This window comes from Alternaria postmessia (assembly GCF_024291825.1).
Source record: "Alternaria postmessia strain BMP 2775 chromosome Unknown scaffold_199, whole genome shotgun sequence".
NCBI lineage: Eukaryota > Fungi > Ascomycota > Dothideomycetes > Pleosporales > Pleosporaceae > Alternaria > Alternaria postmessia.
The window spans coordinates 6,694-25,141 of NW_026260272.1; the positions used below are offsets into that span (position 1 = coordinate 6,694).

At 50.7% G+C, this 18,448-nt stretch overlaps 6 protein-coding genes across 6 annotated transcripts; 5 read left to right on the plus strand and 1 right to left on the minus strand.

The window, feature by feature from the left end:
- Positions 1 to 2,646: 2,646 nt before the first annotated feature.
- J4E82_011418 (uncharacterized protein) lies at positions 2,647 to 4,536 on the plus strand (the record flags this gene model as incomplete). Its single annotated transcript, XM_051737624.1, has 1 exon — positions 2,647 to 4,536. The coding sequence occupies one exon, from the start codon at positions 2,647 to 2,649 to the stop codon at positions 4,534 to 4,536; it is 1,890 nt and encodes a 629-aa protein (XP_051582613.1).
- Positions 4,537 to 5,549: 1,013 nt separating this feature from the next.
- J4E82_011419 (uncharacterized protein) lies at positions 5,550 to 8,108 on the plus strand (the record flags this gene model as incomplete). The annotated part of the gene is made up of 5 exons (XM_051737625.1): positions 5,550 to 5,603; positions 5,768 to 5,910; positions 6,152 to 6,236; positions 6,287 to 6,581; positions 6,631 to 8,108. 5 exons carry the CDS (start codon positions 5,550 to 5,552, stop codon positions 8,106 to 8,108), a joined length of 2,055 nt encoding a protein of 684 aa, XP_051582614.1.
- A 1,363-nt stretch (positions 8,109 to 9,471) lies between these two features.
- On the minus strand, positions 9,472 to 12,184 carry J4E82_011420 (uncharacterized protein; the record flags this gene model as incomplete). The annotated part of the gene is made up of 7 exons (XM_051737626.1): positions 9,472 to 10,118; positions 10,166 to 10,318; positions 10,363 to 10,437; positions 10,492 to 10,562; positions 10,618 to 11,720; positions 11,782 to 11,999; positions 12,064 to 12,184. 7 exons carry the CDS (start codon positions 12,182 to 12,184, stop codon positions 9,472 to 9,474), a joined length of 2,388 nt encoding a protein of 795 aa, XP_051582615.1.
- Positions 12,185 to 12,851: 667 nt separating this feature from the next.
- On the plus strand, positions 12,852 to 13,868 carry J4E82_011421 (uncharacterized protein; the record flags this gene model as incomplete). The annotated part of the gene is made up of 3 exons (XM_051737627.1): positions 12,852 to 13,103; positions 13,161 to 13,406; positions 13,455 to 13,868. 3 exons carry the CDS (start codon positions 12,852 to 12,854, stop codon positions 13,866 to 13,868), a joined length of 912 nt encoding a protein of 303 aa, XP_051582616.1.
- A 557-nt stretch (positions 13,869 to 14,425) lies between these two features.
- J4E82_011422 (uncharacterized protein) lies at positions 14,426 to 15,340 on the plus strand (the record flags this gene model as incomplete). The annotated part of the gene is made up of 1 exon (XM_051737628.1): positions 14,426 to 15,340. One exon carries the CDS (start codon positions 14,426 to 14,428, stop codon positions 15,338 to 15,340), a length of 915 nt encoding a protein of 304 aa, XP_051582617.1.
- Positions 15,341 to 16,866: 1,526 nt separating this feature from the next.
- Positions 16,867 to 18,371, plus strand: J4E82_011423 (uncharacterized protein; the record flags this gene model as incomplete). Its single annotated transcript, XM_051737629.1, has 3 exons — positions 16,867 to 17,429; positions 17,481 to 17,861; positions 17,912 to 18,371. 3 exons carry the CDS (start codon positions 16,867 to 16,869, stop codon positions 18,369 to 18,371), a joined length of 1,404 nt encoding a protein of 467 aa, XP_051582618.1.
- Between the last annotated feature and the right edge of the window lie 77 nt (positions 18,372 to 18,448).

An 18,448-nucleotide genomic window follows, 5' to 3' on the forward strand; every position in this document is an offset into this window, starting at 1 on the left:
CGTAACTCCCGTCCCGCTTGAGTCTGACTAGTTACGCTTCTAGAAGGTTTGTGGAAAATGAGGACCCATCGTAACAAGAGGGCCTGACGCTCGGAGCCGCACAAGGATCCAGGCACGCTTGAAACCCTGAAGCGTTTGGCCTCTATCTCTCACTCACTCACTGTGTCTTGCACCTGCAGGCAAGCACCCGGGCCTCGCACTGCATCCTTCTATCTGCTGCTGTTCTACCCTCGTCAGCAGTGCTGAGATTTTCTGTATCACGACGTTGCCAGCCACTCGAATTCCTCTCGAGCCAAAGCTCAGACTGGGGGGCGATATTCTCTAGCCCCAGTTCGGCCTAGCCCTGCAGAACGTGAACATTCGCCAAACCTCCGTCGCTCCTTCATCTCCCCGACTCGCGTGCTTCGGCCAATCATTGCGCCATCAGATTTTGGATTTTCCCAAGTATCCTCGCCTCGCCTTTCTGCCGTTGGAATCGGTTGGGGCAAGAGTCGTGCGTCCTGATCATCCTGCCTCACGTCTGAGTGGGTGCTGGAATTATGCCCGCGCTGGGGTACTCAGTATACTTATGAACGTGTTGCCGTCATAATAAACCCTATATCCGTTCCGCCAATATTCTAAATTTACTAATTTGGCTTCTGACCATGGCTCAGTCGTCCCGTGTTTATGCTGTCTCGACTGCTGGCAAGCATCTTCCTGTCTCGACCACCTCTCCCTGGGATGATGCATCAAAAGTCACAACTCTTGTCTCAACCCTCACGTCTTACGCACTGTCACGAGTCAGACGGACGGGAGGATCCACGAACGACACGTGGGAGCAATGGCCATCCATGACATGAGTGCCGTTGAATAGGGGGACAGCTCATACAGCGTAGCTACGCGAACAGGTGACCGCTGCTGCTTCTCGTCCGTGGGTTCAAGCACCCTCCATGCTGTCTAATATCAAACGCTGTTACTTGTGTGCTTTCGCAGATACCACATCGCAGACCACATCGCAGACCACATCGCACGTATCTCCACCTCGTACGCATGCAGGAATCTCATCTCCTTATGTTGTCACGATCTGCGTTCTAAGCCGGAGCCAGCCTGTATTCGACATCTCTTACCCGTGAGCTCCACCGACCTACGCAATATGCAGGTCGAAGTTACCCGCTTTGGCGATGATATCTCCACATTATGAAGACGTTGCCGCGCATTTAGCCATTTTGAGGACCGATTCAGGAAAATGCCGAAGAATATCGATATTTGCCGACCCGGAGGTCTTCATCCTCTCGACCTTTGGACGGAGTTACAAGTCATGTATGCTGCAGCGACGACGGAAGTTCGACTGATCGGCTGTCTTTGTAAATGATGACCTACCATGGTATGGGTCTGACCTCGATGAATGCTAATGTGGTGCTCAAACCGGCACTCAAACCGGCATTCAAATAGACGCATCTTGCGCATTGCTTTGTCCTTAATATCAAGACCAGTAGGAAACATGGTCATCAATGAAAGTAGCACAAATTACTGTTTTTGTCGCCGCAAGGAGATATAACGATACTCGGATGCGCAGGTACGATTGCCGGCTAGCGAGTGCGACCGTCAGGACAGTACACGACACCATCAGTCGAGTATCGCGTCGCCTTTGCAAGCTAACGATCACCAATGACGCGGTTCTTGGGTAGTCGCTAACGCTGGGCTGCAGTGTGTTCTCGTCCCACGTAATGCACGTAGGCCAAGACTCACTTTTGGTGTTCTGCGTGAAGTTTACACAGGCGCCGTGCAATCACTGGCTGACGTGGTAGACTAGCCTGAACCCCAGCGCTTAGCGCACGATGCGAGCGCCTAGAATAGCATCTCTGCACCACCACATCCTCGAACCGACGACTCTCCAGTCAATCACCTCTCTCCAAATCCGCGAGCGCTTACTGCAGGTATCAATGACCTCAAAGCCCGCCATGTGGCGCCTCAGCGGTTGCCCAGACAGGGCGCCGACACGGCGGCTGGTGAAGATGCCAATACATATTGTCAGCCTACCATCCCCCGCTTGTTGTTTCTTGGATACATCAACAAAATCTCATGAGACTGGCGACGCGTTACGAATTTCCTTGAGTTTCTCTCCTTCAATTTCCTTGTTCATCTCGCTGCAGGTTCAGCGCTTCTTTGCACCATCCCTCATGTCTAGATTCCTTGGTGAGTAACCTCTTGTCATACGGTCTTGGTTGATGTAGCTGACACTGGTACAGATACTGTACAATTATGCTTATGAGCCATTTCCAAAGGCTATGGATCTCCTCAGTCTTTATAATATTAACTTCGCCGATGCTTGCGGCTCCTACTGTCGCTTCTACACCAAGCTTGCTCCCACAGGCGCTCCAACAAAACGTACCTCTTTGTGCACAGCAATGTTTACAGGCTTCGCTGGACGAAAGATTCCCTGTATCATGTTCTGGTCAGGAAAACCTCCAATGTCTTTGTTCTCGTTATAGTAATGTTGGAGAGTCTTTGGGCGAAGTGGCTCTGGGCTGCATATACCTATCGTGCCCAATGGAGGATACTCAATCATCACTCAGTTCGGCGTACGGAATCTGTCTTGGACAGAAGGATGCAGTTATGCCGACGAAGAGTGTGCTTACCTACGTCGTCACTAGTGCGACTCACACCATGTCTCCGTCCTCAATCCAACCGACGGCAACGAATACACCGAAGATGACATCTACTTTGCGGATCCGAGAAAGCTCTACACAGTCCGCTTTCGCCGATACCGTCCCATCAATACCATCTGCCACATCATCGGAAACATCTACATCGGTCCCAGTCACTGTGGCAGCAGGAGCTCCTCCTAGAATGACACCCGCACAGATTGCCGGACTATCAGTGGCCGCAGTGGCAGCTTTCGTCATGGCCATTGGACTCATGGCGCTAAGTGTGTGCTTGCGCAGGCGAAAAGAGCGACGGGTGGTTTTCGATACAGACGAAAAGGGCAAGCAGCTTTCTACACGCTTCTCGCACTATGTCCCAGTAGAGAACGTTCTTGAGTCACCAAAGCAATTTCCTCTGGTGCCCCCACGAGCTCTTCGCAGAGGCAGCAAGCAACATCCAGCACGTCCAGCGCAGCGTCTGGGCGTAGGGACTTCCAACAGTTCTTCGAACTCCTCATTGCCGCTCGACCAGATAGGTCTAGCCATCAGCGCCGAGCTGGATGGAAAACCATTGGTACCTAACAACGCCTCAAAAGCCCCAATTGCACATCAACGAGCGCCTACCACAACTCAGGCACCCCTTAGGCCTGTGAGTACGATAACTCAGGAGACAGTCTTCGAAGAGGACGAGACTTCATCGCACCGAAGATCTTCAATGCTATTGCCCACGCCTCCGGTCCCAATTCCCCCTATCCGTGCTCTACAGCCCTCCAGGCCTATGCCAAACTTTACTGCCAACAATCGTCCAACCGGCCGCCGATCCGAGCTGTTTATCGATATTCCTGTCCGCCATGAGAGACCTCAGCCAAAGCGCATTGTGGCGGGAGGGGTAGCCTCACATGGCTCACCACAGCCACCTCGTCCCGAGCACGCAATACGCCCACGCCTGGCGCCGCCCTTCCAGATGGCCTCTACGGCCACCTCTTATGAATCCAAGGCTACGACTGCTAGCTCACGAGATGCGAGCACGTCTGGGGATATCATCGACTACTACTTTTCCAGTCATCAGAGCCGAGAGCCAACACCCAAAGCCAGCCCAGCGCGTGTCATCCGACCAACAGAGTCACCAAAAACTGTGCAGATCAAGCCCAAGAAGTCACACAGCAGCACATTGTCACGCTCTACCTCGCGTAACTCCACAAACTTGCGCGACTCTCTGGCAAGTCAAACATCTTTCGAGACAACGAACGGCAATGAGTCGACGCCTGAAGACGAGGACGAGGACAAGCAGCTATCTGATGAGAGCGCTAGCAACAAACAACAGCTATCTCCTGTAGCTGAGTCACCAATCTCCAAGCTTCGATACCCAAAGGTGCCGCGGGCGTCGAATCAGCTTGTGCCGCGTAGTCCAAAGAGCTCACCACAGCAGCAGAACTTCAGAAGTCCACGCAGAGGTCCAGATCCATCGATGCTTCTTCAGAAACGCAACAATGCTCTCCCTCCGCTCTTACTAGAGTCTCGACCTAGATTGAACAGTCCTCATCGAGACCCCTTCACGTCCCCACCGCGCGTCACTAGTCCCCCGCGCAAAGTTCGTTCTCATGTGCGCAGCAATAGCACTGAGTCGTGGAGTACGACACCTGCGTCGAAAACGGGTATCGATCGGAAGAGTCGCGTGCAAAGCGGCACATGGGGTAGAAGCCCAGTCATGTATGAAGAAGATTTTGTAAAGCCGTTGAATGTGAGAAGGAAGAGAGACGAGATGTCTGAGTTGAACATCGGCAGAGATGTGGATGTGGACTTTGACCGGGATGGGTTGAAGAGTCCGGTGTGGGTGCCCCGACTAACGCCGAGAAAGAAGGGTGAGGATTTATTCCTGGAGGTAGGGTGGGGTGATGGGGTGCGAAGATGATGTTCAATTCTTGACTACATAAACCTTTTCTTGTGTATAGATTTTCTTAATGGAGGAAAGGGACGGCAGGAAGGGTGGAGGAACCAGACACGACTGTCATTCTCATTGCATGTTGTATAGTACGAGATAGATACCCACAGCGCTCATTTGTTTGTTTACGTAGGTTGAAAATGTAAATGGAGATGTCAACCAAGTCGTACGATGTTCTTCAAATCTTGTTTTTCTTTGATCGCGTTAGTCTTGAAGCGGCCTTGGCGCATACGCTTCATGGTGTTGAGTTTACGATTAGCCAGACAGCGGGATATACAGCACTGGGCGCGCTATTTATCCAACTGTCCCGACAGCCTAGTCTCTCGTCTTGGTAGTCTTGGTAGTCTTCCACTCCTCCAGCGCACCGGAGAATAAACAGGTTAAATATCCGGCTCTAGTCCAGACAGTTGTTTTGGGGGTTCCACGATTGAGCCTCATCTACTCAGCTCCGTTTCGGCCGCGGCGCCGATCCCGGTGTCGCGGTAGCCGCCCGGAAGAATTCTGTTGCATCGTGTACTTGCGTGGCGGAAGTTGAGGCAAGAGATTGAAGAGAGGTTCCCTGCGCTATCGGGGCACTGTGATCCGCCACGTCCGTGATGCGGTCGTTCTCGGCGCATGGCGGATACAGAGGGAACAGAGACTGTACAGGGCAAGAGGTTAGTAATGGACAGTCACTTGCAACAGCGCATGATAGCCAGGACTAGGCACGCAAAGCCTTGTCAGCACACGGCGCAAGCTTACTAAAACGAAGCAGCAATTCGTGTCCGTGGCTTGGACGGGTGGGATGCTGCATGTTATGGCAGAAAGTGCGGCGACTGGTTGATGTAATCGGGCTTTGAGAGACCCCACTAAAACGTCCACTCTGGCGTTATAGTTGAGGCAGGCATGACGCCTAGCCACCCCACTATAACTACAAAACCTAAACACCAGCACGTCTACGCAACTTCTCTTCTTCAATCTTTTCCCCATCGACACTGCCCATCATGCCGTACGGAAAGACTGACGAGCTCGCCATCAACACCATCCGAACCCTAGCGGTATGTACACTTCTCTTGTTGTTTTCTGATACCATTGGCCGCCCCACCACTATCAACAGCTACCCCGCTAGCAGTTCTCATCCCAACAAAAGCGGCAGCAGCGTGTTGAAGCCTGCGGAAAGTCGTTTGAGAGGTTCAATGGCTGACTTTGTGTGTTTCTGTAGGTCGATGCCACCTTCCAGGCAAACTCCGGCCACCCGGGTGCCCCTATGGGCATGGCCCCGGTTGCCCACGTCGTGTTCAACAAGTTCATGACTTTCAACCCCAAGAACCCCAAATGGGTCAACCGCGACCGCTTCGTTCTCTCGTACGTACTTTTCTGTACTTTTTGTACCAACAATGGCAGCCATGACGGCCATATCAAGCAGGCTGGGATTGCGCAGCGCAATTCTGGAGCAATTCAGTTGAGAAGTTGCGCATCTCTGCCGTGGCCGCAGACAAGAGAGTGCCACTTTTGCTTCTTCGGTCTTTCTCGGAGTTCAATCGCGACTTTTTTTCCATCTCACACCCTATCGTACGAGACCAAATAACTGACTATGAGTGATTAGCAACGGTCACGGATGCATGCTCCAGTATGCGCTGATCCACCTGTTCGGCTACAACGTCAGCATTGACGACTTGAAGAACTTCCGCGTACGTACTTTTGACAGCTTGGTCTTTCAGCAGCACTAACACCATAATAGCAAGTCGACAGCATCACCCCCGGTCACCCCGAGTCCCACGACACCCCCGGTATCGAGGTCACTACTGGCCCTCTTGGTCAGGGTTTCGCCAATGCCGTCGGTCTCGCCATTGCTGAGAAGCACACTGCTGCCGTCTTCAACAAGCCCGGCTACGAGCTGATCAACAACCACGTCTACATGTTCTTCGGTGATGGCTGCGCCATGGAGGGTATTGCTAGCGAGGCTGCCTCCACTGCCGGTCACCTGAAGCTCGGAAACCTCATTGCCATCTACGATGACAACCACATCTCCATTGGTATGTTTGGCGAATAACTTCAAGAAATTCAAAATCTGACGTCATACAGACGGTGACACCAAGTGCGCTTTCACTGAGGATGTCAGCAAGCGATTCGAGTCCTACGGCTGGCACGTACAGCACGTCGAGGACGGTGACTCCGACCTCGAGGCCATCGAGAAGGCCATCGCTGAGGCCAAGAAGGTCACCGACAAGCCCTCGATGATCAAGCTTACCACCACCATCGGTTTCGGTTCCAAGCTCCAGGGTACCGGCGGTGTCCACGGCAACCCCCTCAAGGCCGACGATTGCAAGCAGGTCAAGGAGAAGTTCGGCTTCGACCCCGAGAAGATGTTCGACGTCCCCCAAGAGGTCTACGACATGTACCACAAGCACGCCGCCGAGGGTGCTGCTGCTGAGGAGGAGTGGAACAAGCTCTTCCAGAAGTACGGTGAGGAGCACAAGGAGCTTCACGCTGACCTGTCCCGCCGATTGACTGGCGACCTTCCCGAGGGCTGGCAGAAGGCCCTCCCTACATACAAGCCCACCGACCCTGCCATCGCCTCAAGAAAGCTCTCCGAGAGCGTTCTCGAGGCCATCCACGACGTCGTTCCCGAGCTTCTCTCTGGTTCCGCCGATCTGACTGGCTCCAACAACACCCGATGGAAGAAGGCCGTCGACTTCCAGCCTCCGGAGCTCGGCATTGGTGAATGGTCTGGTCGATACCTGAGATACGGTGTCCGCGAACACGCCATGGCTGCCATCATGAACGGTATGTCCGCATACGGCACCATCATCCCCGCCGGTGGTACTTTCTTGAACTTCGTTTCATACGCTGCCGGTGCCGTTCGTCTGTCCTCTCTTTCACACCAGCGCGTCATCTACGTCGCTACTCACGACTCCATCGGTCTTGGTGAGGATGGTCCCACCCACCAGCCTATCGAGACTCTCGCCCACTTCCGCGCTCTGCCTAACATGATGGTCTGGCGCCCAGCCGATGGAAACGAGTGCTCTGCTGCTTACTACATGGCTCTTACCTCCAAGGAGACGCCTTCCATCCTTGCCCTTACCCGTCAGAACCTGCCCCAGCTTGAGGGCTCAACACTGGAGAAGGCCATCAAGGGTGGTTACGTCGCTCTTGAGAACAAGGACGCCCAGATCACCCTCGTTTCCACTGGTTCTGAGGTCTCCCTCTGCTTGGAGGCCGTCAAGACCCTCAAGGACCAGGGCATCACCGCCCGTGTTGCATCCCTGCCGTGCTTCGAAGTCTTCGATGCGCAAGACAAGGACTACAAGATGTCGGTTATCCCCGCTGGTATCCCATCTCTCAGTGTTGAGGTCATGTCCACCATGGGTTGGGAGAAGTACTCGCACGAGCAATTCGGTCTTAACCGCTTCGGTGCCTCTGGACCATACAAGGAGGTCTACAAGAAGTTTGAGTTCACCCCTGAGGGTATTGCCAAGCGTGCCAAGGCTACCATTGACTTCTACAAGGAGGTCAAGCCTCTCCGATCTCCTCTCGACCGTGCGTTCCAGCAACTCATCTAAGCGTTTGCGTAGCGTAAGATTTGCTTTCTGGAGGTTCTTGAGATTCTGGAGCATTGTCTCCGGCTTGTAATGAGTGACGATATGTAAGAAGCAGCAGCCTGCTTCATGAAGAAGGGAAAAACATGACCCGAGTAAATAGAATTTGATTCCCCCTTTGATTATGTTTAGAGTATTTTGTGATGTTTAAACAATATACATATTGTACCGAAGGGTTGTTGTTGGTTGCAGTCGGTAACAGATCTCGCTCGAACCAACTACTGGCAGATGGTATGCTTGTTGGTAGCTTGAGGTTGAGCAATTCGCGAATCTTTTGATTGGCAAATCTGTGCGAAAATTGCACAAAGCACATGAATTGCGCATACACTCGATGTAGTTGCAGCTGAACTGCGCAGCTGTCGAGATTCTCACATCGATATGTGTTTGTGACAGTCTATACTGTAGGCAGTGATCGCAATGATCGCACACGTTTCGCGCAAGTAATCTCATACTTTGTCAGGTCTACAAATACATCGAAAGGTCTCAAATGTTTTTATGATGTCGAGAGAATACTAATATATACAATTGATTCAACTGCCTCACTATCAATATTCGCGCCATTGTCACGACGAGTACAAGCAGAGAATGTCCTCGACGAATACTACAAGCAACATGATCACTGATATCCTTCATATCGGTAACTGGGCAATGGAAGACCATGCGAACTCTATCCTATACACCGACACGCACGACCTTGATGACACCATGCTCCAACCGCACCCCGACACTGGTACGATTGAAAGTTACACGACTGCAACGGTACTTGAAAAATACCTTCCGACTGCGAATCAGACGCCAGAGAACGGAACATCACACGATACTGCAAAAAAGAAGAGGTGTGACAGAGAGCTGAAGAAAGGTGTACCCTATTCTTCTTCGATTAGGGCTACTGTAGATACACCTGCTACTATGGGAAACAGCCGGTTGTCTAATGCTACAACCAAGAGCCCATCACCCAAAGGTGGGGAGGAATCGGGAGTGCAACCCAGGGACGGAGGATAAGGATACTCTGACGATCAATGCTCGGTTCGGGGACTATGGAATGCTTGCAATGTTAAGTTCGGAGCCTCTTGCCAGCCGAGCATGTATAGTGTTCATCAGATCGGACGATCGATAGTAAAGGTGTATCGCAGTTGTTATTTCTAGCACGTCAGTAGTAGTGTTAGTCTGACACTAGTCAATGTATTGTGTAGATGTTCAAGCTATGTAATGTGATGGGGTATTCAGAGAATAATTCCCAGCAGCCATGAGGTGATGTGATTGAGAACTCTTAAAACGGCGCTCATAAGAGGATGCGTACAGGGACGTGTTAGCACAACAAAGATGATCAGTTTGCTGCTGCTCCTCTACCGAGCCATTCTTTGGCTCGATCGCTTGTGTCATGCTGTACTTTGGCAGGCTCCGCAAACTCGAATACGCGGTTGGCTTCCAATGCGTCGCCCCCTGTCAGTGCTGTGTCGAGCCATGTGGGGTCGAATAAAGAACTTTGCAGAAGGTCGGACTGTGATTCACAGGCCCAATCTGCTAGATGCGCGCCTCCTGGGAGGTTGAAACAGGGCGATGCGGTCGGGGCGTCATGCCAGTACGAGGGCACAAGATCTGACTGCGGATAGCATAGATTCCTCACTTCGACGCCAGAGTCCCGTCGCTGATCTTGCGCTTGGTTGGTCAAGCTGAAAGCAGATCCCACTTGCTTTGGCGTTGTCGTTCCGGGTGTTTGTATCGCTGGCGTTCGTACGCTATCGAGATAAGCTCTTGACAAGTTTTGGAGACATCTTTTCACGATATTCTCCATCTCGTTTCTCAATGTCTCTTCCATCGGCATGTCCTCGTTCTCCATGGCAGCCTCGTAAGCCTTTCTGACCTTCCTTGGTAGTTCGCGACAAAGAAAAGCGTCGAACTGTGTGAGGTCGGGTGGCTTCGGAGAAGGCTGTTTAAACGGTCGTGCTACTACATCGCTATCGTGATCGTAGTCTGATGAGAGATTAGCGTGAACGAATCGAAGGAATTAATAAACTCACATGGAGAGGGAAACTCGAAGAGTTCCGTGTCTGGAAACAAAATGTAATAAACAAACTTCCATTGGTTTTCCTCGCCACCAGCTTGGTGCATGCTCTTTTTGTTTTTCAGCTTCAGGAGCTGCTCGTTGTTAAACCCTTCTATGGGCTTCGCATCTGTCACGGCGCAGCCCTCTAAGGAACGTGTATGGCCTGTCAACTGTGTCTCATGTTCAAATGTTGTGAAACAACGTTGACAGTGAGGCGGTAGATGATGAACACGATATAGATGATCTCTGCAGAATATTAGTCAAAGACTGTTCAAGCCGATATGAGATTGTAGATCATACTTGACTTTAGCAATTGTAAGAAACCCTGGTCCAGAACAAGCCCGCGATGCCCGGTCTTTGAAGGGGTTGTGCTTGAAGTAAGGACATGCGAATCGTTTGTGCGATGCAATGTTCGACTTCACCGACCTCTCGGATTTTCTTCGCCGCTTTCGAGAGCCATCGTCATCGTCGTCGTTATTGTCGTCGTTACCATAGTCCTGTTCGTCATCTGCGCGTAGCGCATCGAGGCCTCTCTTTACTGTACGCGATTTTGAGTCTCCTTGAGGCTTATCGGATGAATATTTGGGAGAACTTGACGTCTCAGAGCTTGCACCCCGATTATGTATTTCAGAGCCACGGGTGGTAAATACGTCGTGGAAATGCAACATCAGTCGGTCCAACACCTCCTCCTTGCAAGCAGTTGTACTTTCCTGATGAAGCAGATCAGGCCCCCTTGCGGTTTGCTTGAGTTCGTTGAGACGTTCGTTCCCAGGTGGCGTGGACGCTGCTACCGCACTCTCGGAAGAAGGCTTTATCGCCGCAAGTGAGCCGTTGTTGGATTGGAATCTCGGGTATGAATCGCTATATTGACTTTGCAAGCCCCGTTTATCAGTGTTAGGCATGGACTCAGCACCGCTACAAACGCTATTCTGTGTTCGAGTTGCCTGATGTTGACCAAGCACATCCCCAGCAAACAGGTTGTTTGGAGACGTAACTTCCACATCTTCCGTTTTGATGAGGCGTTCAATCGAATCTCTCACTCTGTTGAAGTTCGCAACCTTCTTTTGTGTAACCCTAGCCTGATCGCCACTTCTAGCCGGATTGGTGTAGGTTAGAGAAGCGGAGCCAGGTACAGTCACTTCGCTATGCGATTTCGGATGCTCCACCGTGTCCGAGTATTTTATAGGTTCGATGTACGGGGTAGGTAATCGAAGGTGGTTGACTGAGTGTACCATACCCAAACTTTGCTGTAGGGGACGTTCAGAGTGAGGTAAGGATGAACTAGTCCGTATAGACTGAATGTTCGGTAGCTGTTGTCGATACTCCATGGCGCAGGTTGTGTATGCGGAGTAATGAGTATCGGGTGTTGCGGACAGTGTGTGCAGGTCTACATGATGATCGTCTTGTTCTTCTTCGAGATCTGTGGTGCCGATCGCGCTGTCTTCAAAGTCATGGTATGTTCCGTGCTGTAGCTTTTTTTGTGCGCTGCGATAAGCTTGGCTAAGATTCTTCAAGCCTTTCTCCATACACTACACTATCTGTTAGTGTTGATTTAAATGACGGTTTCCGAAGCACCGATGTAGAACATACCTTCGTCTCAACTAGCTGCCACTTTTCTCCAACTCGAGCAGCAAGCATAGACCACATATCCCGACGAACTTCCATATACGCTTGGGCAAGGACATCTAACTTGACACCATCCCATTGTTCTGCGTTTTGTCGCTCCATGAGACGCTCATGTCTCTTACGACAGGCATTAGGCGTCTTTGATGGGAAGTGCTTTGGTCCTATTTGATTCCAGTTGAGACCTACAGAGGTGGATTTCCAAAATCAGTATATGTTTTGTATGCGTTCTGTACAATCAAAACCTACCTTGAGCCCTGGCTTGGATGAGTATCTCGTCATCTTTAGCGGACCATGAAGAGCTTCGAGCTTCGCCTACATCCGAGTCGAAAAAAAGGCGGTGGGCCGGACCTTTCTCTATTTTCGGCATGATCGCAACAAGTCTGCGTGAAACCAATGATAACGTGACGCACCGATGATTTTGACGTGATCTGATTATCGGGGTAAGGTGACCTTTCTCGAGACCCAAGGTCGTTATTACGGTCGCATATGAAGGATGTCCGCTTGGGCGAGATTTTCGCACAAGTGCGCGATTCTTGCGAGATTCTCACGTATTTCTTCGCGCATACGGCTGAAACAACATTGCTCACCGGTGGGGGCTGTGCATCAACATGCATATCTGTTGCTTCTAAAGCAAGGCTATCCAGTGGATGGGGCGCTATCATGTCTGGCGGCTAAGTCTGCTTTGTAAGGATACACAAAGATACATATTTGTGGTTTGACGTCGTCTAAAGTCTTATAGTTTTGCTGTTGGAAGGATTGTAAAACTCGTGAAGTCAACCACCATAGCTGTCTTGCAAGATACCATACTAAAGCATGTAGCGACCGATCACCCGTGGCTATCAATAGATGACCGAATAGATTTCGATGGGTCATCATGGGTTCAATGCAAGCGACTGATATCCGGGAGGAGATGCGGTGCTGCAGACAAAGAGCTGTAAATGACAGCTGCCACGAGGTCGGCGCGCTCTCCTCCGAGGCCGCCGCATCATCAACTTTTCGCGACATCATCACCAGCATCACCACGCATAGCCATGATGTCCCAGACCGACGACGGCAATGGTACCACAAGAGGTCTCAGAAGACAGCCATCGTCACGCAGCATATTCTCGGTTCCGACTCCGATAAAACAGTTGTTCGACCAATTCCCACTCGTCACGTATCCCGCCAACGATTTCCCACAACGCGCTCCGCAGCATCACAATGCTCACGTGCTTTATGTCTTCACCACGGATGAAGGAGCAATACGAGGAGCACCTTCGCACAACCCAGCGTGCTTGAAGTGGCAGGTCAGTCTATGTCTCAAACCACCCCCATGCCCCGCTACCGGGCTCACACTATCACAGGTATACCTTAAGTTCTCCAAGATACCTTTCCAAGTCGCATCCGCAAACAACCATGCTTCTCCCAGCGGCTCACTACCTTTCGTGATCCCATCATCTTCGGATCCCTATAAGCGACCCCAACCTGTCCCTTCCAGCAAGCTGCAACGATGGGCCATGAACAACAGTGAGAGGGCAATAGAAGAGCCCGGAGACCCGCGATACGAAGCATATCTAAGTTTACTAGACCATCGTATACGGAGAGCTTGGGTTCGTTGACCGCAAAAGCATACTCGACTCATGGCTAACATCTTCCAGCTCTACACTATCTATCTCTCCCCGAACTTCACCACCATCGCCGAACCCCTCTACATCCTCCCGAGCTCCCGCAATTCCTTTGTACGCCTCGCCATATCCCGCGAACTGCGTCTGGCAGCCGAGACCGAGCTCCTTAAGTTCTCAAGCATCATCAACGACGAGACACTTTATAACCAGGCAGACGAAGCATTTGCAACGCTCGAGGCTTTGCTAGGCAAAGACGACTGGTTCTTTGGTGCGCAGAGACCGGGCTTGTTCGATGCTAGTGTCTTTGCGTACACGCATCTGCTATTGGATCAGAGATTGGGCAAGGATTGGGTGGACACGCGTTTGCGTGACGCGCTAATGGCGCGCAGACACCTAGTCACGCATCGAAACCGTGTACTGGCTAGATATTTCGAAGAAGCATCTTGAGTGAACGACAATACCCGTAAGCTATAATCGAGTGTACGCAGTACGACTGTACCATCTGAATTCGTCTTGAGTACCACGAACGATCAATTAAGCGTCAACGAGACGCGTTGTTCAGCTCAGCTTGGAAGGAACAAATTTATGACGAATTTAGTTTGGACGAAACGGACACCGCGGACATTTTAGCGCGACCCGGAGCCTAATACCTCGGGATGCAGATATGACTCACGCTACGTGGAAGCTGTACGACACATCGCCTAAATAGGCAATGCTGGATACATATCGGACTCGCAGAGGGCGCACAATAGAGTCATTGGCTAAACGAATCTCTATATAGACTTTCGTTGGGCACTCAACATCGAAGACAGTATCAGCCCCCAGAAACTTTACCCCACTTCAGATCCGCGATAAACGTCGTCATCTGTTGCTAGAGCCACAGCCAACTATCTGCTATTGCAACTACGACCGACTCCTGTCTTTCCTCTTCAACAAAAAAAAGAAGACACAATCAGGTCTTAAGAGCCGCTTCAACCAACATGACGCAACCAACATCCGTTGATATGACCTTCGATACTTCCCTTGTGGACATCAACCCGCCCTCAAACGTCAATGCCTCCTTCTCAACTACGGACTCGGGCTCAACATTGGACGTTCAACAAAACCCCACGCAGGCTACAAGTGCAAGCAACACCTCCAATTCAGTCCAGCATATTCCAACTCAAGCTGCCTACGACCAATGGGCTTCCATCTACGATACCGATGGCAACATGCTGCAAGCAATTGACGATCTGGAACTTCAACAAGCTCTTCCAGAATTCTTGTCGCAAGTCAAGAACAGCAATGTCACAAAAGAGAAGCTTCATGTCCTCGACTTGGGATGTGGGACTGGACGAAATACAGGAAAGCTCGTACGCTATGATTGGAACGGAAAGAGCATCGAAGTTACTGGTCTGGACTTTTCGCAGGGTATGTTGAATGTCGCCACTAAGAAGCTGGCTACGTCGATTGAGGGTCAAGAGAAGGTGCGGTTAAGACTGAAGTGCTGTGACTGCTTTCCAACAGTCAACGATCCATCGACATCCCCATTGCCTGCTGTTCAAAACCTGGAGCCAAGTCATGCAGTCATCTCTACTCTAGTATTAGAGCACATTCCGCTAGAGGACTACTTCGCCACGTTGTGCACGTTGCTCTTACCAGGTGGTACAGCGCTGGTAACCAACATGCATGCAGACATGGGTCGTATCAGCCAAGCCGGCTTCGTCAATGCACATGGTGTGAAGGTTAGAGGAAGTAGCTACGTCTACACAGTTGGAGAGACTGCAGAGGCAGCCAGAGCTGCGGGACTTGAGGTGATAAGTGTGAATGAGCGAGAGATGAGAAAGGAGGATGTTGAGAGTGGTGCTGTGGGCGAGAGAGGGTGGAAGTGGGTTGGTATGAAAGTTTGGTATGGCATGGTTTTCAGAAAGGTCTTGTGAGCTATCGTGAATTTAACAGTTGGAGCTGAAACACCACTACCGTCATATAACCTTTACCTCTCGAGTACCTTCACATACGACCACAGGTAAAGGAGTATACTGGATCCCGTTTGCTCTCCACACGTCAAGCCTTTGACCGGCGGACTAGTAGTTAGGTGGGTGACCACTAGCGAATCCCCGCTGTTGTATGTTTTTTTGTTCTTGGTCATGAGTGAGAGATGAAAGTATTGATCTTGTAGTGATACTTTGGTCAGTGTGTACAGATCACTATCACCTACCACTTCTCTGCGACTCATTGCCCGTGGTTGGCTGTATGTAAGTATCGGGGAAGTTGATACTTGGAGAGTGATGATCAAAGATAGTACGAAGTCAGTCATGGTAAGATGCCAGCCACAGGTCCTCCACAGCATCAGCGAACTCGTCTGTATCCTCCAGCCTCCTCATAGTATTGAAAACCCCAGTGTTTCTGATTTGCCCTATTTAGAATTCGAAGCGAGCTTAGCGCTGTATGGCAGAAGTGCTGTCTCGGGCGGCTCCATGCCCACTTCCCAGTCAAATAGTTGTACACGGGACGATCCATGCGAAGTTATTTTTGGCAACATGAACCAGGTAACGTACTCCGTAGTGAGTAGTCCGATCAACTTCCAAGTCACATAGCTGTATGTTTCCATGGGGGTGTCATTATTACCATAGGATTACAGGTGCCTAGCGAAGAATATGAAGCGGCCTCTTAGGATATGCATCCGTAAATGCGGTTGGAAATTTCACCTAGGTATCGGCTTACCAGCAGCCTAGACGTGCGTACGCCCTACATTTAGCCCGCGGGCCAAAGACTCGTCGCGTAATGAAGGCAAGGATGAGTGACAGCGGTTGTTCATGGCTAGCGCCGTCTCGCTTCGTGGCTTTCTGAGCGCGGGAAGAGACCGTTAACAGTAACATGAGTAAGCTGCATCGACATTCGAGAACGAGATGAGGAAAGCCACCAGCTACGAAAAGTGTGGGATCTCATCTTCTGAAGTAACTTTCGTTCAAAGTCCATTAGGCTATTGACTGTATGACACGAGGCAGACCCAGCAGCACTTTTCCTTACGTCCATTTGCTGGGGAGTCGGAAGGATGCTACCGCTCTCGGATATACCGAAAAGGGTTTCTTTCTGTCAGGGTTCACGATCCCTCCCCTCATTCATGGCAGTCTTAGCCCCCATACCGCGTCCAGCTGGTGAAGCTTAGAATTCAGTTAGGTTATCTCTGACTGACGTGTGGAGCGCAAACTATGGCTAGAATCAGAGGGTCCGCGTTACGCCCCAGTACTTGCAGTATACCTAGGTACACGCATCGGGTTCGTTGCTCTTTTGAGTATACTAGTATGGCATGTTCAGATCATGACTCGTTGTCACAGCAAACAACCCTGTCAGGTTCACTGCAGAGCGCTGCTGCTACTGATAAACGACGGGACATAGTGCGCTCTCTCCCTCTACTAACCATAGTTTTCGAGTCGCTCTGCTCTTTAACGTCGGCATCTACGACATGGCGCTCCTATCTGATGTCTTTTTCGGTTCAAAAACGAGTTCTGTCTTCTTGTTCTACATCGCTATATCCTTCGCGGCATACTATCTCATCTGGACCGTCTACGCTCGAACCCTCCATCCACTAGCTAAGGTTCCAGGGCCATTTTGGCCTTCAGTCTCGCGAACATGGCTTATGTGGCACCATCACAAAGGCGATATTGAGATTGTCGAGCGCGTTCTTCATAGGAAATATGGCCCGATTATTCGGATCGCACCCGATGAGATCGTCACAACCGATACCACGGCCATTCCGTATATCTACCCAGTTCAGAAACCACTCGAGAAAACGGACTGGTATAAACCGTGGCGGCCACAAGGACTAAACAGCCAACCGGATCTATTCACACAGACCAACGAGAAGGCTCACGCAGCGTATCGGAGGATTGTTGGAGGCGTATATTCACTTTCCAGTATACTAAAGAATGAATCCCGGCTGGACGAGACATTGGAACTCTTTCTAGAACGAATGGATAGCTTCGCTGATAGCAAAGAAGCATTCGATTTTGGATTTTGGCTCGAAATGTGAGCTACATGTGATCACTAGTAGATTGTCCTGGCTGACACGTGAACCAGGTACTCATTTGATAGCGTTGGCGTCGCGTTCTTTGGTCAAGCCTTTGGATTCCTACGGGACAGCATCGACTACAAAGGCTACATCCACTCGGTTCATCTTGCGATGCCTTTCCTTACTCTCTTGACAGTGACTCCGTACTACATGCGGCCATTCCTGCTTCTGATCGCTGTTTGTATTCCGCGCTTACTGAAAGCTGTGCTGGCTGTAGAGGATATCAAGAAGACTGCAATCATAGAGACGAAGATAGCCACCGAGAGAACACTGGAAGTGACTGAAAAGAGACCTGATCTACTGTCTCAGTTGCTAGCAATTGTGCAGGAAAAGGGAGAAAAGGTGAACTACTCACACAGAGAAATTACGTCAGATATGTGGGTTGCAATGTAAGTATAATGACATCCAGACCCCCAGACTTCACACTAAGCCCTACTAGTATGGCCGGAGCGGACAGTACATCCATCTCTATGCGCTCCGTTTTCTACTTCCTAATGAAGCACCCAGAGAAGCTCGAAAAAGCGCGTGCGGAAGTCGATGCAGCCTTCGAGAATGGCACACTATCGTCCCCAGTTCAATATGGTCAACTCGCTTCACTTCCCTATCTAGTAGCCACAGTCAAAGAAGCATTACGATTGTTCTCTGCCTTCGCAGTCTCGATGCCTCGGTATGCTCCTAGCCAGGGGATCACACTTTGCGGGAAGCACATTCCTGCAGGCTATACCGTTGGAATGAATCCAGCTATCGTTTCGCATGACCCCAATGTATTTGGGGAAGATGCACATGAATTTGTTCCCGAGCGATGGCTACAGAGCGAAGACCGCACGAGGGTGATGGATAAGAGAATCCTGATCAGAGTTGCTAACAATCAATCCAAACTGATGAGACTGACTGACTGACTGATTGCTTGGCAGTCAGTTCAGTGTCAGTTTAGAGCTCTCGTCTTATCAGTCAGTTCAGTTTAGAGCTCTTAAAC